The following is a 14,652-nucleotide window of genomic DNA, read 5'->3' on the forward strand; positions in this document are numbered from 1 at the left end:
GGGAATTTTGCCATTGACTTCCACAGAGCCAGGATTTCATTCCAGGTCCTAAACTGGTCCAATGAACATTCTTGGAGCTAAAGGCTAAGTTGTCTCAAGGTGAATAACTTACTTTAAGCTGACTTCGCTGATCATTGATTTCCATGAAATCTAGTGCTCTTTGAATGAGCATTTATATCTTGGACAGGGGCGTTTTAGGTGTATCCCCGAGTATTGGCACGACACTCTGCTGCTTGATGCCACCAACTCTTTGGCAAGTTCTGTGTGGTTTCAGAGTAACAGCCGTGTTTTCTTTTTAAGTTCTGTGTGGTAACTCTAAAGATGGGCTTAAACCAGCAAGGCCAGATCAGGATTTCTAAGCTGGGAGTACATGTTGCGGGTGCGGGGTGTGTGTGTGTGTGTGTGTTCTGGTTCAGCATTACAATTTGGCCCACTGAAAATTGGGCCTCCTTCCAAAATTCAGTGGGAGATATAGATCTGGATTCAACATTCCTGACAGTGGACAAGTTTTCAGTCTGGTGTCCCAGTTCAGGCATCTCTCTAGTCTGCACAGATCTCAGACCCCACAAGCACATTCTCAGAAACACTGCTTTTAATCACGTTATATAGGACATAAAAAGAACCAGCACTTATTAATTAATTGCAGATGTCTCCTACTTCCTTAACTCCACTGAATATGCAGCCTCAGAACATCAGAATTCTCTCAGCCCCTCAGGGAGAAGATAATTGCCTTGATTTTATTTTCTAGCATAGCAAGAGGTTTTTATGGATTTTTGGCCCTTTCCTGATGCTTAAAACCTGCCACTTTATTTTCCAAACTTTGATTAGAAAAGCAATAAAAATCAATTCCTCCTCCTCCTCATCACCAGCCTTCTTCCCCACAAAAGTAAAACTATCACGGTAAGCAGAAAGTATACAGCACCCTGCAATATCTGAGAGCAACAATAAAATTGGAATAGCAATGAACAAGGGAAACTAGAATAGCAACATAACCCTGGCACTCAGATACCTCAGTGACAGGTGCCTTAAGAAGACATAAGTTGGATGGATGGAGAGGTGTAACCCCTCGCTCCCCCACAAGCAGAAAATGGTGTCACTTTTGAGCTAGTTCTGGACACAGGTGAGCAGACACTGGCAGCATAGATTTACTACTGTGTACGCTCCCTCAGGAGACTCTGCCCAGCAGGCATGCTGTTACACAGAGACTTCAACAACAGGAAAACTTCAGTTTTTTCTTATTTGATCCAGATTGGGTGGGATGGTGCACCCAGTGCCCTGGAAAGCTGGTTACCACTGCTGTAGAAAATCAGATTCTTTTCTAGCACCACGGTAAAGCCTGAAGGAAAGGCCATTCGTGGCTGAGATTTAGACAGGCTGACCTTTCAGCTGCACCAAATTGTCACCAGATATTCTCCCCAGTCCTGAACAGAATCAGTCAGAGAGATTTAACTCTCTTCCCATGTGCATGATTTTTTGCTACCATAAGGGAACATGTTCTCTCTGGAAAGGGGGAGCTGATAAACAAGGAAGGGGTCACCTGCCCTTGAGACATGGAGATGCAATCTTTAAGCTTGGGGGTGAATGGAATGGCATCCTCAGTCTTTCAGCACATGTAAAAAGATTGCCACAAGCTTCAGACTGACTGGAGTTTGTTCAGATTTCAGTGGGAGTAGGGCAGGAAATAGGTAGAGTTTAGCAATGTAAGCACAGTTGTTTGTCGTATAAACAGTGCTAAGGAAGAGATCAACACCAAGAATCATGAACCCTGAGGCTCTGTTACATTGTTTCCATGATGATTAGTGATAGAAGAACTGGTCAGACAAATGACTCATTTGAACTGCACCCACTCGGGGTTCCATATTTGGTCATTTGGAGACCTTTCCCTTCTAAGGAGTAAACAGGGCTTTATGTGTTTCTTAATTACATGGTGGTAGGGTTCATAGTCCACGCTGTTGCTTGGTTACTTGAATCTTGACTTATAAGTGGCGTAAGCTGCAAATGGGTGGCAGCTTTTATACCGGGAGTGGTAGGGAGGGCACCTACACACAACAGTCTCCTTCCAAATTAATCCCCAGAGCACACTCCTTCCTGTGCACTGAAGGGGGTAAGCGTTTAGTGGAAAAATTAGTATGTGATCCTATAATTAAAGGGGGTATTATAATGCATATGCACAAAGGGGTTGAATTAGGTTTTTTTGGACCCCCTTAATTCTGCCATTTCCTAACTTTTGAATGTTTAACTTTACAAACATTGTTTTTTAACGTAATTTTTTGTGTGTAATAAGTAGCCTTGCAATTCTGTTGATGGTGGCATTAGTACTTCTGGCCTTTTCTTCTCTTATTTGCTAAGTATTCTGTGATTTGCAAGTGCATTATTCACTGGAATGCTTTGAAAGTATCCCATTACCCTGAGGTTTATTGTATGAAAGGTGATTTTAAACTGCTTATTGTTAGATAGAGGGACTTTATGTTGTTCACTAAAGCAAAGGAGGAAAGTGAGCTATCACTGATATCTGCAACAGCTCTTCCTCACAAACTATGCGGTGGCATACATGTGTTTACTGAACAACAAAATCATGTAAGAAGTTTGTTATCTGAGAGGAAAGAGGGTTTTGTAATAAAAGGCCATTTCAAATCAGAAGAGAGGTGAATCTTCTAGCTAGATTGTGATTTCATTATTACTGCTTCTCCAAGTAGGGTGGGCAGGTGTCTGGTTTTCGATGCCGCCAACTGGGCCATTAAAGGTCCGGTTAGCAGTGCTGGGGGCTAAGGCAGGCTAGTCCCTACCTGTCCTGGCATCGCGCTGTGCCCTGGAAGCAGCCAGCCGGTCCAGCTCCTAGGTGGGGAGGCCACAGGGCTCCATGAGCTGTCCTGCCTCGAGCACTGGCTCCGCACTCCCATTGGTCAGTTCCCAGCCAATGGGAGCTGTGGGGCCAGTGCCTGCAGTGGGCAAGAACAGCACGCGGAGCCTTCTGCCCGAGCCCCACCTAACTAGCGTCAGACCTGTTGGCCACTTCCAGGGCACGCACAACACAGTGTCAAGACAGATAGGCAGCCTGCCTTAGCCCCACTGCACCTCTGACCACGAGACGCCTGAGGTAAGTCCAGGCCCCAAGTCCCTGCCCCAGTCCTGAGACCTCCCCCCAACCTGGAGCCCCCCTCCTGCAACGCAAAGCCCTCATCCCCGGCCCCACCGAGAGCCTCACCCCCTGTCAGAGCCTTCACCCCCTTCCAGACCCTAATTCCCTGCCCCAGCCCTGTGAAAGTGAGTAAGGGTGAAGGAGAGCGAGTGAGGGAGGGGACAAGGGGAATCCAGTGGACATAGTGTACTTAGATTTCCAGAAAGCCTTTGACAAGGTCCCTCATCAAAGGCTCTTACATAAATTAAGTTTCAGAGTAGCAGCCGTGTTAGTCTGTATTCGCAAAAAGAAAAGGAGTACTTGTGGCACCTTAGAAACTAACAAATTTATTTGAGCATAAGCTTTCGTGAGCTACAGCCCACTTCATCAGACCATGAAAGCTTATGCTCAGATAAATTTGTTAGTCTCTAAGGTGCCACAAGTACTCCTTTTCTTTTTATAAATTAAGTTGCCATGGGATAAGAGGGAAGATCCTTTCATGGATTGAGAACTGGTTAAAAGACAGGGAACAAATGGTAGGAATAAATGGTAAATTTTCAGAATGGAGGGGGGTAACTAGTGGCGTTTCCCAAGGGTCAGTCCTAGGACCAATCTTATTCAACTTATTCATAAATGATCTAGAGAAAGGGGTAAACAGTGAGGTGGCAAAGTCTGCAGACGATACTAAACTGCTCAAGATAGTTAAGACCAAAGCAGACTGTGAAGAACTTCAAAAAGATCTCACAAAACTAACTCATTGGGCAACAAAATGGCAAATGAAATTGAATGTGGATAAATGTAAAGTAATGCACATTGGAAAAAATAACCCCAAGTATACATACAATAAGATGAGGGCTAATTTAGCTACAACTAATCAGGAAAGAAATCTTGGAGTCATCGTGGATAGTTCTCTGAAGATTTCAGAGTAACAGCCGTGTTAGTCTGTATTCGCAAAAAGAAAAGGAGGACTTGTGGCACCTTAGAGACTAACCAATTTATTTGAGCATAAGCTTTTGTGAGCTACAGCTCACTTCATCGGATGTCCGATGAAGTGAGCTGTAGCTCACAAAAGCTTATGCTCAAATAAATTGGTTAGTCTCTAAGGTGCCACAAGTCCTCCTTTTCTTTTCTCTGAAGATGTTCACGCAGTGTGCAGCGGCCATCAAAAAAGCAAACAGGATGTTAGGAATCATTTAAAAAGGGATAGAGAATAAGACGGAGAATATTTTATTGCCCTTATATAAATCCATGGTACACCCACATTTTGAATACTGCATACAGATGTGGTCTCCTCATCTCAAAAAAGTTATACTGGCATTAGAAAAGGTTCAGAGAAGGGCAACTAAAATGATTAGGGGTTTGGAATGGGTCCCATGTGAGGAGAGATTAAAGAGGCTAGGACTTTTCAGCTTGGAAAAGAGGAGACTAAGGGGGGATATGCTAGAGGTCTATAAAATCATGAGTGGTGTGGAGAAAGTGAATAAGGAAGTTATTTACTTGTTCCCATAATATAAGAACTAGGGGCCACCAAATGAAATCAATGGGCAGCAGGTTTAAAACAAATAAAAGGAAGTTCTTCTTCACTCAGCACACAGTCAACCTGTGGAACTCCTTGCCTGAGGAGGCTGTGAAGGCTAGGACTATAACAGGGTTTAAAAGAGAGCTAGATAAATTCATGGAGGTTAAGTCCATTAATGGCTATAAGCCAGGATAGGTAAGGAATGGTGTCCCTAGCCTCTGTTTGTCAGAGGGTGGAGATGGATGGCAGGAGAGAGATCACTTCATCATTATCTGTTAGGTTCATTCCCTCTGGGGCACCTGGCATTGGCCACTGTCGAAAGACAGGATACTGGGCTGGATGGACCTTTGGTCTGACCCAGTATGGCCATTCTTATGTTCTTATGAGCCACCAAGGGAGGGCAACAGTAGTGAGTGGGGGTCGAGGCCTCAGGGAAGCGGCAGGACTAGGATGTTCAGTTTTGTGCCATTAGAAAGTTGGCAACCCTATATCCAAGTGAAATTTAGGCAGACAGGAGCTAGTTTAGTCTAGCTAAAGCTGAACAACAAGAAAAAATAAAAACTATCAGCACCAGCAAAACCAGGGAAATTTGCATTTAGTGATTTTGTAAATAAGCAAAACATTTTTCATTCTTTCTTTGAATTTGCTGGTTGAAAATGATCAGCTTTTCTTTTGTGAACTCTTGGGGAGTTCATCCAGGGTGGATTTTTTTCAACATTTTCACCAAAAATTCCAGGTTTTCCTGATGAAAATGTTAAAAAGAAGTATCTTGCTGAGCATGCTCCAGGGAGAATTCACTGGAGACTTTGGGGGGTTGGAGGGCAGCAGATGTGCTTGTTTGCAGGAAAATTTCAGTTTTCATGTCTTATAGCTTTATTTTTCAGCTGTTGCAAAGATACATGGGATCTTGTATGTCTATCTTCCACCTTATCTTGATAACTATGTTTCACAGCATGCAAAGATAACAGCATTGCTTATCATAACCAGAGCCGTGTCTAGCCTCTGGGAAATTGTGCTGTGACATCATACTGCTTCACACAGGGCATTTTTACATTGACACCCCTCAGGCCAATTGTGTGTGATAACCGCACACGCACAGCTATACGTCTGCACCACTTTACAGCACTGGTGATAGGGTCATGTTAAAAGTGAAAATAAAATCCTCTCTGCGCACCCTTAGATGAAGTATGCTTTCTGTGCTTAAAGAGAAAACGCTGGTAATAATGCACAGAGCCAAACTATTTTAAAACTTGGATACTAAGCTGCCTTCATGTGCCTGGGTATCACTGTATTTAGTTATGTTCTTAATCTCTTTTGGTGTCTTCATTTACCTCAGTAAAAGGTGACGATTCCGTGTGGCCACAAGCCACTGCTTAGAGCCTCCAGCTGATGGTAAAGTTCAATCTCTGTCACAGCTCTAGGTTCCTGTCAGGTTGCATGGCGGAGAGGGGATTTGGAGTTCTCTTCATTGGCTCACTGCTTGTCCTAGCGGCTGAATTGGGGCCAGAATGCTCAACACCTTGCAATCTTGAGCCCATCACCCCCTTAGCCAATGGATCACTCTTGACCTGTTTCAGGGCCCTATGCAGGAGCAGCTCTCTCTGCAGCTCAGTACCTATTTCAGATGGGCAGGTTGGAAAGACCTATAGAATACGTAGTTCCCAAACAGCAGATGTTTGTCACAGCTGTTTCTTTTCTTGTTCTTTTGTGAGCTGCTTGTGGAGAACCAGCAGACATCTATGCTCTCACTGTAGTTTTAGCCTGGGGTCCTGACATTCTTTCCATAGCTTTTGCAGCTCCACTTTTTAAGGCAGGAAGCAAAAGCCTCCTGTGTATTATCCTGTTTCTGTGATGCCAGGTTTATAATATACAATACACCAATGCGTTCAGATACCACGCTGATGGGAGCCATATGGTTACCTACAGAGAATAATTGCCGCTGCACAGGCCCTTGGGCGAGAATGTACTCAGTGTTCATCTATTTATTGCTGGAAGGTGCCAACCCGGCTTGTGACAGCAGTAGGCAGTATAGCATTTTTTGGTATATTTATGCTGCTGAATTCTGCACATCCATTACTTATGGAAAGAGTTTGTTCTTTGGACTTTTGAGAAAAAAAATCACAAGACTGACAGTTACATCCAGCTGAGGGTGAAACTTTAATCTGTCTCATCCCCCCAGTGTAGTGCAAGGGACATTGTATCAGTAAATGCTGCCAATGACCCAAGCAGCCTGTCCTTTTAGAAGTAATGCAGACGCTGACATGCACCATCATAATCAGCTCTATTTGCAAAACCCCGTGTACCTTCCACAAGAGGTTAAACACGACAGGACCTCGTATTCTGCCATCAGGGAACATCTCAAACCCTGTTCTTTACACAGCTGGAACCAGAGAATATTTACATATTCCAAATGCCATCTTCCTATAAGGACAGACAATAAGAATGATCTTTCTAATGGAAACCTGATGATGCTGGGATCTGGTTGGTTAGCAAGGAAGAAGGCCTCAGATGCTACTCTGTGATTATGTTACTACTGTCATTGTCCTCAGGATTGCCTCCTTTGGGCTCCTTATACATTGCACCCAGTTATTCTGAATATGCCTTCCTTTCTCCTGAAGATGCTCTGAGTTTGGCACACTGGGATGTTGCACAGAGTGATGCTTTTAGTTAGGTGTTGAATAAAACATAATCTTCTTTGAAACCTCCACTTGTAACAGCTTTTCTTCCAGCCAGGGAAGTACCTATATTTCTCATTTCACTTACTGTGAACCTCCGGAGTCTCTTTCCTTGCTGTGTTCTAGTATTATTTGTTGAGATAGATAGAACAGATGTGCAGAATCATTTGGTCATAGTCTTCTTTACAGTGTCACTTGTGGAGCAGTTTAAAATTAGCTGGTGAGACGCATGTTCCTGAGGACTCTAGGACACAGGGATATCTAGTATAGCCAGTTTGACTCAGTGAAAAGAATTAATGGAAATGCATGGCTCCTGAAGGCAGGAAATACCTTGAACAGGCCTTTTCCTCTTTTTGTTGCAAGGGGAGCACTGACAATAGATTCTGTATCTTGCAGCTGCGTTTCTGCACTGTCTGATGACTGCAGCATATTTACTCCAACAGACACACAGTCTGCACCAAAAAGTGCTCAGGAAGGGCCCAGCACAATGCGGATGACCTGCCCCAACACATCTATTCTGTGTGAATTATATCAATAGCGTAGTGCAAACGTCAGAAAGAGCATCAGCTCCCACCAGCAGGACCCGTCCATGTAGATGGGACATCATGAGCACTGCATTTCATAGGTTCAGATTTGTGTCCTGGGTGGTGTTTCCAATGGCAGGAAGGAAAGCAAGTGAGCAACATCAACCTGACAGAGAGATACCATTTCTAGAGCTTGATGAAACTTGTGTTACAAACAGTGTGACTTGTAAACACTTTCCTTGCAGTTATATCATGAGAGCTAGCCTAAAGAGTAGCAATGACAGAAACATGAGCTGCTTTACCATGCATCAAATATAAACCGAGCTGAAACGGAATGAAGGTCAAGATTGCAGGAATGAGATGCAGAAATGCAGATTATAGCCACAGAAAATGAATAAGCAAGTGACTTTTTTGAACACAGTCTTTATTCTTCAGGGAACCCATGTGGGCTAATGATTTCAATGTCATTAGATAAGGGAGACTATAAATTCTTAAATCGCAGGATGTTATCAGTCATGCTATGCAAATTGCTATTACCGTGACCATCTTAGCCGTATTAAGAAGCATCAGCAGCAAATGCTTTAATTGGTGTTGCTGCGGCTTCTTTCGGATCCCCATCCTACAAGGGAAGGAGCTGGCAGCCACCGTATCTAGCTTCTCCAGCATACTGGTTCGCACTGGGCGGGGAAAGGTTAGAGGTAATGTGTAGCACAGAAGATAGCTATACTTGCCATACTATTCTATCGCACAGAAGATAGTCACCTGGGGACTGTAGCTTCCCAGCACCCATTGTCACTGGCAGGAATTGCATGGCCATTACTCTGCACGGTGGATTCATATATAATGTCCCCAAAGGTGCAAACTTGCATTTCCCTGCAGGCGTAGAGCAAGTCACAGGGCTCTGCGATAGGTGGTTGATTTATGACAGGTTATTATTCGAGATGTGAGGCATGGAAGTGCCTTGGCAATAGGCAGCAATATTGTTTTTAAATAAGTCTGACAAGTACAGCTCAAAAAACCACAGGCTATAAAATACACATTTCTGCACACCTGAGTCCTCACACCCGCTAGTCCAGTCCTGCCACTGGCTCCGCTTCCAAAGCACTACCAGGGCGCTTCACTCCTGACCACATGCTGCCCTTGGTACTCTACCTCTGGGCCCACACAAACAGCTCTGCATGCGCCTTGGTCCTGACTTGCAGCCTCCTCTGCTCTGTGTGTCTTGAGCACAGATTACCAGTTAGGCACAGCTGTGTGGCGGTTTGGGGCTATGGGAATGAGTGACTGGATTGACAGCAACACATTCATTTCACATGGGAAATGCAAACTGTATCAAGCCTGATAATCAAGAATACAGGGGGAGAGAGGGTGAAGATCGGAGATGGACTGTGGGACGCTTAACCATATTAGGGGGAGTGACAGCTGTTGATTTCAGATAAGCAAAGGAGGCGAGCACGTACATTCGTCGGTACCAGCTGTTTCTGTATTTTTAAAGCATCTTCCTGCAGTATGATTTCCGAGAAAGCCCCTCCATTCCCAGTATATAATACTAACCAAAGCAATGTGGACTTCCATGGGTATATCACCCCCGGGGATTCTATTCTTAGAGCATTTCTGTCTCCCACATGAGCCCATTTTTTGTGTAAATCACATGGAAAAAACTCTGCAACACAAATCCCCTGAGTGACTTCCTTGAAGTTGTCAAGGGGATCTGCACACACACTGTGTTGTCCCACCACAGATGGCTACACACATTTAAATGAGGTCATTGGGAATATTTCCATTCATTTCAGTGGGCTTTGGATCAGGCCCAGCGCTAGGAAAGTTCTTGGAGCTGAACCTTAGACACACACATCACGTAAGACATTTAGTATGGTCCCAACTTTGCAATGGGATAAAGGCTTGTGCCAGTCCAGAGTCCCTGAAAGAGGCTCTGACCAGGCACAGGAGTCTGCCTGCGTGGATCAGAATGCAGGATCAGGGTCTATATTCATGTGTTATGTTGTTGTCTCATTTTATTCAAGCCAGGAGATATTGCATGGCCTCACACCACGGGTGTTCTTCTCCAGTCCACAAATCCTGGTGTTTCCAGTTTAAAAGTGAGTGCAGATAGGTCAAGGGAGCCATTACCAATGTTTGCACATCTGCACTTAGCAGTTTATAGTGGGGGCCAGCACCCATGCCAGAGCCACTGAGCTACAACCCTGAGGGCTGCAACTAATTTGTATAAAATGGAGCAGATTGCTCACCTGTATCTTTAATACAGAGGTGCAGAAAATGGAACTTCCATCCCATGGGAAATTCAGATATTTCTATGTTTCTCTTTGCCCTGAAGTGGGACAAAATATCAAAATCATGGAACTGAAATGCTGAAATATTTTGATTCAAAAACATCAAAATTATGTTTTCAACAGCTTCCATGTAGATTATGTTGAAACAGTAAAATATTATAAAATTAATAATATCAGAGTAAAACGAAGTGAAACCAAACAAGTCTAAAAGAAACATTTCTATGTTATCTAAATGAAATGAGAAAGTCTAAATGAATCGTTTCAAAACTTTGCCATAAAACATGTTGTCAGAATCTACATGGTCTCGTGAAATATTTAGATTTTGATGAAATAGCCTTTTCTCCTGGAAAATTGTTCAGTCAAATATTTTTTTGACCAGCTCTCTGGAGACTGGTGGTTCCAGTATGCAGTCTTGCACCCAATTCTTTCCAGCTCTGCCTCTGGCAGGGCGGACGACTAGATCAGTTACATAGCAGCCCAAACTGCTGCATAAATAAGCCCATTCTATATGCAGTTGGCTTTTGCTATTGACCCCCAGATTAGCGTGGAGGGCATTCAGCTCTGGAACTCACTTCCGCTGTTGGTCTGACAGACTCCAAGTCTTTTGATCTTCATGGTATGGTCTAAGACTCACATAATTTCTCAGGCTTTAGCCTGCGCGATCTTTGGGCCGTGCCTGCCTTATCCTGGAGGGAATTTACTTAGAACTGATATTGATCAGTGGGCTATGGCATTTCTAAACTTGCTCGTGCTCCTTGGGAATGTGTGGTTGAGCTTTATAAATCTATAAATAAATACAATTACCTGCTCTACTAAGTAATTTAAAGGGGCTATTTCTAGCCTACCTGATTTATAGCCCATTTGTATTTTTTCACTGTAAGAAAGCAGAAGCTGGCCTATTACTCTGAATCATTTTAACTTTCAGTGGAGTAAGCAGGGTCATGGGAATTTATTTTTTTCAGCTGGCAGATTACTAGAGGATATGTTTATAAATAGCTATTCTGTAGCTGTGTTTAATGACTTTGCACATAAGCAACATGGTGAGTGCTGCAATATAAACAGCTAGAGAGATTGTAAGTTCCTGATTCTGCTGCCACTGAAGTCAATTATAAAATTCCATTGATTTCAGTGGATTTTCCATAAATCCCCTTGTTTGCAGGAAAGATGGGAGCCTGGAGGAACCAGATTGTTTATTTTTGTTTGCTACTGTTTATTTTCTAAATAATTTATATTGGAGGCTTCAGGGAGAAAATGCAAAATATACCCATTGAGTTAATATTAACCATTAGCCTAATTCAGCCTAAGAGAATCAGCAGTTAAGAGTCTGATGATTTCCATTTAAGCTCTATCAGAGCAGCTTCCTGGATGCACCAAAGTCAGAGTTTAGTAACAAGGAATGAAATCACAGCTCCGGTGAAGTCAATATAGCAAGTCTCCCATTGATTTCAGTGGGGCCAGGATTTTACACCCAGGAGTTTTAAGAATCTGCTTCCAAATGGATTGACTGGCCGTTAAGGAAAGAGATCTCATATTTCACCACATCCCCACAAAAGGATATATTTAAAAAGTAAAAAGCCAAGAACATAGAAACCCACGCTCTTTTAGAATCAAGCATTGCAGACAAAAGTGGTTATATAGTATCATTATAATTTATTAGGTTTGTAGCTCACCATATGCAATAAATTATAGTCAACGTAATTATAGCATTGTCATAAAACACTACCATGGAGTATTTCTAATATCTAACACACTATCTACAAGTAAGCTCTGTAATTATAGTATATTAATATCAATGAGAAATGAACAAAATATCTTTAAAAAGACTTTCACAGTAAATTCAGTTCAGGAGAGGAACTTCATTATTTTTGCTTTTGTGCAAAAAATTCATGATACGAGTATACCACATAACAATGAGAAAAGAGATACAACTGCATAGTGTTTCTAAAGAAAATGCACTCCCTGAAGGTTGAACTTGTTACACCCATGTGGTGTATTTTTAATGCATTTTAACAAATGCAAAATAAATTATCAATAGCTGATCAGTCACTACAACCCTCCATCCCAGTAGACAACAGTGAGGCTTAGAAATCATTTAAAGATTCAGTAAAAACAAGTTTAAAAAAAGATGAAACCAGTAAACAAGTAGAAGAAAATGTTCTTTTCTGCTTTCACCTCAGATTTACTGAGAAAATTGAGTCTGACTGGATGCTTGTGTCATTGTCCCATAGTTCTATGCCTGGAAGCTCGCTGGGTATGTTTCTTGCCAAACATGCCGGTTTCTTTCACTCGTACGTAGGCTTTTCTGGTTCTCTTGTTGCTGATACCGGTTCTTTCGCATTTGGAGAGTTTTCAATCACTCCTGGAAGCTTTCTGCAGTGTGTAAAATTGGATTGAATGCTTATAGCCAGTTTTCAGGTTCACTTGTCCGGCCAGAAGCTTCCATGGTTGTGGAGAATATCATATTTGTTAAGATTTCACAAACTCAGTTTTGTTCTTTAAATATAGCTTTTCTTCCATCTCCTTTTCCTTAGATAGTTCAATGAACTTTAATGGAATATTTCCGAAGTTTCAGAAACTGGAAAAGTTTGTCTTTTGTTCTCTGCTTTAGTGCCATTAATGCTCGTGTTTTCTCCTCCAAGTCCTGATCAGCGTCAAGTATGATCCTGGCTCTTTCCTCTGCTTTCTTGTCTCCAGAGTTTTTGAAGAGCTTTTGAAGAGATTCTTGATCTGTGCTTTCATAGATATTGGCCACAGCTTTCTTTCGCAAGGCTGTGTCAAACCGATAGCCATGGACTGATGGGCTCACTCTTAAGGATGTAGACATGGTTGAAATTTGATTGCTTCTCTTTGCTTTCATCTATATCAGATGCACTGGTATTTGCCTTCTAGGACTCATCAGAGAGATCAGTACAAAACATATTCACAGAACTGCTATTTAAAGGCATCCAGAGCAAAAAAAATCCTGGAAGGATCAAGTTACAGCAATGACATCAGAGCAATCTCAACACAGAATAATTATAGTCGGATTTAACAGTTAAGATGCCAGATTTCCTTGTTTGTAAAAATGAGAGCAAAAGTTTTCCTTTACTCATGTGAGGAATAGACTTTACACACACAGCCTTTGGTTGGTATGCTCAGAGAAGGAGAACACATTCAGAAATTTTTGCCAAGTAAACAGACTCATTTGCAAGAGAGAGGTTGTTAATCCATCTGAGGAATAAACTTCTGTCCTAGCTTATTACTATGCTACTAAAACTGTTTGCTGGGAGCAGGTCTGAGCCACTGTGCTCTTTGTATAGTTCTCTGTGAATTGTTTCTAGCCCAGCCGAAGGAAAGTGTAATAAAGCAGCGACACACACTTGGGGCTGATTACGGAACGTTTGGGGCTGATTACTCCATGATGAGAACAATATTTAGTGCTCATACAGGGCTTTGCATTTTCAAGGTGGTTTACAAACATTATTTACTCCTCACAGCATCCCTGTGAGGCAGATATTGTTACTATCGCCTCAAATTTCATTACACGCTACGTTCATATCCCCACCAAAGCCAGAGCTACATTCTTCATGCCTGCCAGGACATCTCGCCTCTGGGAGCACATGGAGGCATGTAAATCACCCACTCTCTGGAAAGCCCCTCAGCAATGAGCCAGAACAAAGTCAGCACAGAGCGGAGCTGGATTGTCCTGCTTGGGTGGGTTTAATTTGGACTCATCGTGTTACTTCCCCCACTCTGAGAAAGCTCCCGATTTCCACCCTACACTCCATGCCCCAAAGACCCCACATTCCAAGAACTGTCACTCCAGGAGATGAGGGCTGGATATAGCTACTTAAGGAAGGTCCGTATTTGTTGTTTGGGCCTATGGGGGTCACTAGAGAGCACCGCCAGGTGCCACTTCCCTCACCCTCCACCCCCTCCAGGACAGCACAATGGCTGGGGGCATTGCAGATGTAAAGATCCCACCATTTGCTTCCTTATCCCATGACACTTCAGCCAGAAGTCAGGAGAGGTCATTTTTGATCAGCCAACATGCTGCTCCATGTTATCCTGATCACGGCTTCCATACAACCCTGGGCACTGCCTATGATTAATTATGGCAGCTCGGGTTAATTCAAAATGCTTAGCTGCCACAGTGGTGGGGTGCTTTATGAGTAGAGAGGGAGACAGATAATGCCAGCTGACGGGCAGATAATCTGTGGTCAAAACTCACTTCTGCTTCCTGCTTTTCACATTTTGACAGTAGCAGAGAGCTGTGACAGTGTTTCTGGAACACTAGACCCTAGACACCCTGGTTAGCCCATAATGCTATTGCAGCTCACTTCTCCTTTTTAATTTTTAGTAATAGCAGAAAAGAGAATAAAAAGGAAAAAAGCTTTTAAGGCATGTTGAAGAGCTGCCATGAAAGATAAAAGCACCCAGTACAGCCACCAATTTAAAGTCACATCAAATATATGCACATTTACTTGACTCTGAACATTTGCTTTAATTAATTTCAGAGCTACATAGTTTCATAGATTTCATAGCC

General features: G+C 42.8%; 1 protein-coding gene across 1 annotated transcript; it reads right to left on the reverse strand.

Annotated features, from left to right (window-relative positions):
• Positions 1 to 12,663: 12,663 nt before the first annotated feature.
• TCIM (transcriptional and immune response regulator) lies at positions 12,664 to 12,984 on the reverse strand. Its single transcript, XM_077805529.1, has one exon. The coding sequence runs from the start codon at positions 12,982 to 12,984 to the stop codon at positions 12,664 to 12,666; it is 321 nt and encodes a 106-aa protein (XP_077661655.1).
• Between the last annotated feature and the right edge of the window lie 1,668 nt (positions 12,985 to 14,652).

The sequence above is a fragment of the Eretmochelys imbricata genome, chromosome 26 (genome assembly GCF_965152235.1).
Source record: "Eretmochelys imbricata isolate rEreImb1 chromosome 26, rEreImb1.hap1, whole genome shotgun sequence".
NCBI classification, from domain to species: domain Eukaryota; kingdom Metazoa; phylum Chordata; order Testudines; family Cheloniidae; genus Eretmochelys; species Eretmochelys imbricata.

What these genes read in the sequence shown, in the direction of transcription:
- TCIM (XM_077805529.1), bottom strand. Translation starts at nt 12,984, where the DNA reads ATGAAAGCAAAGAGAAGCAATCAAATTTCAACCATGTCTACATCCTTA.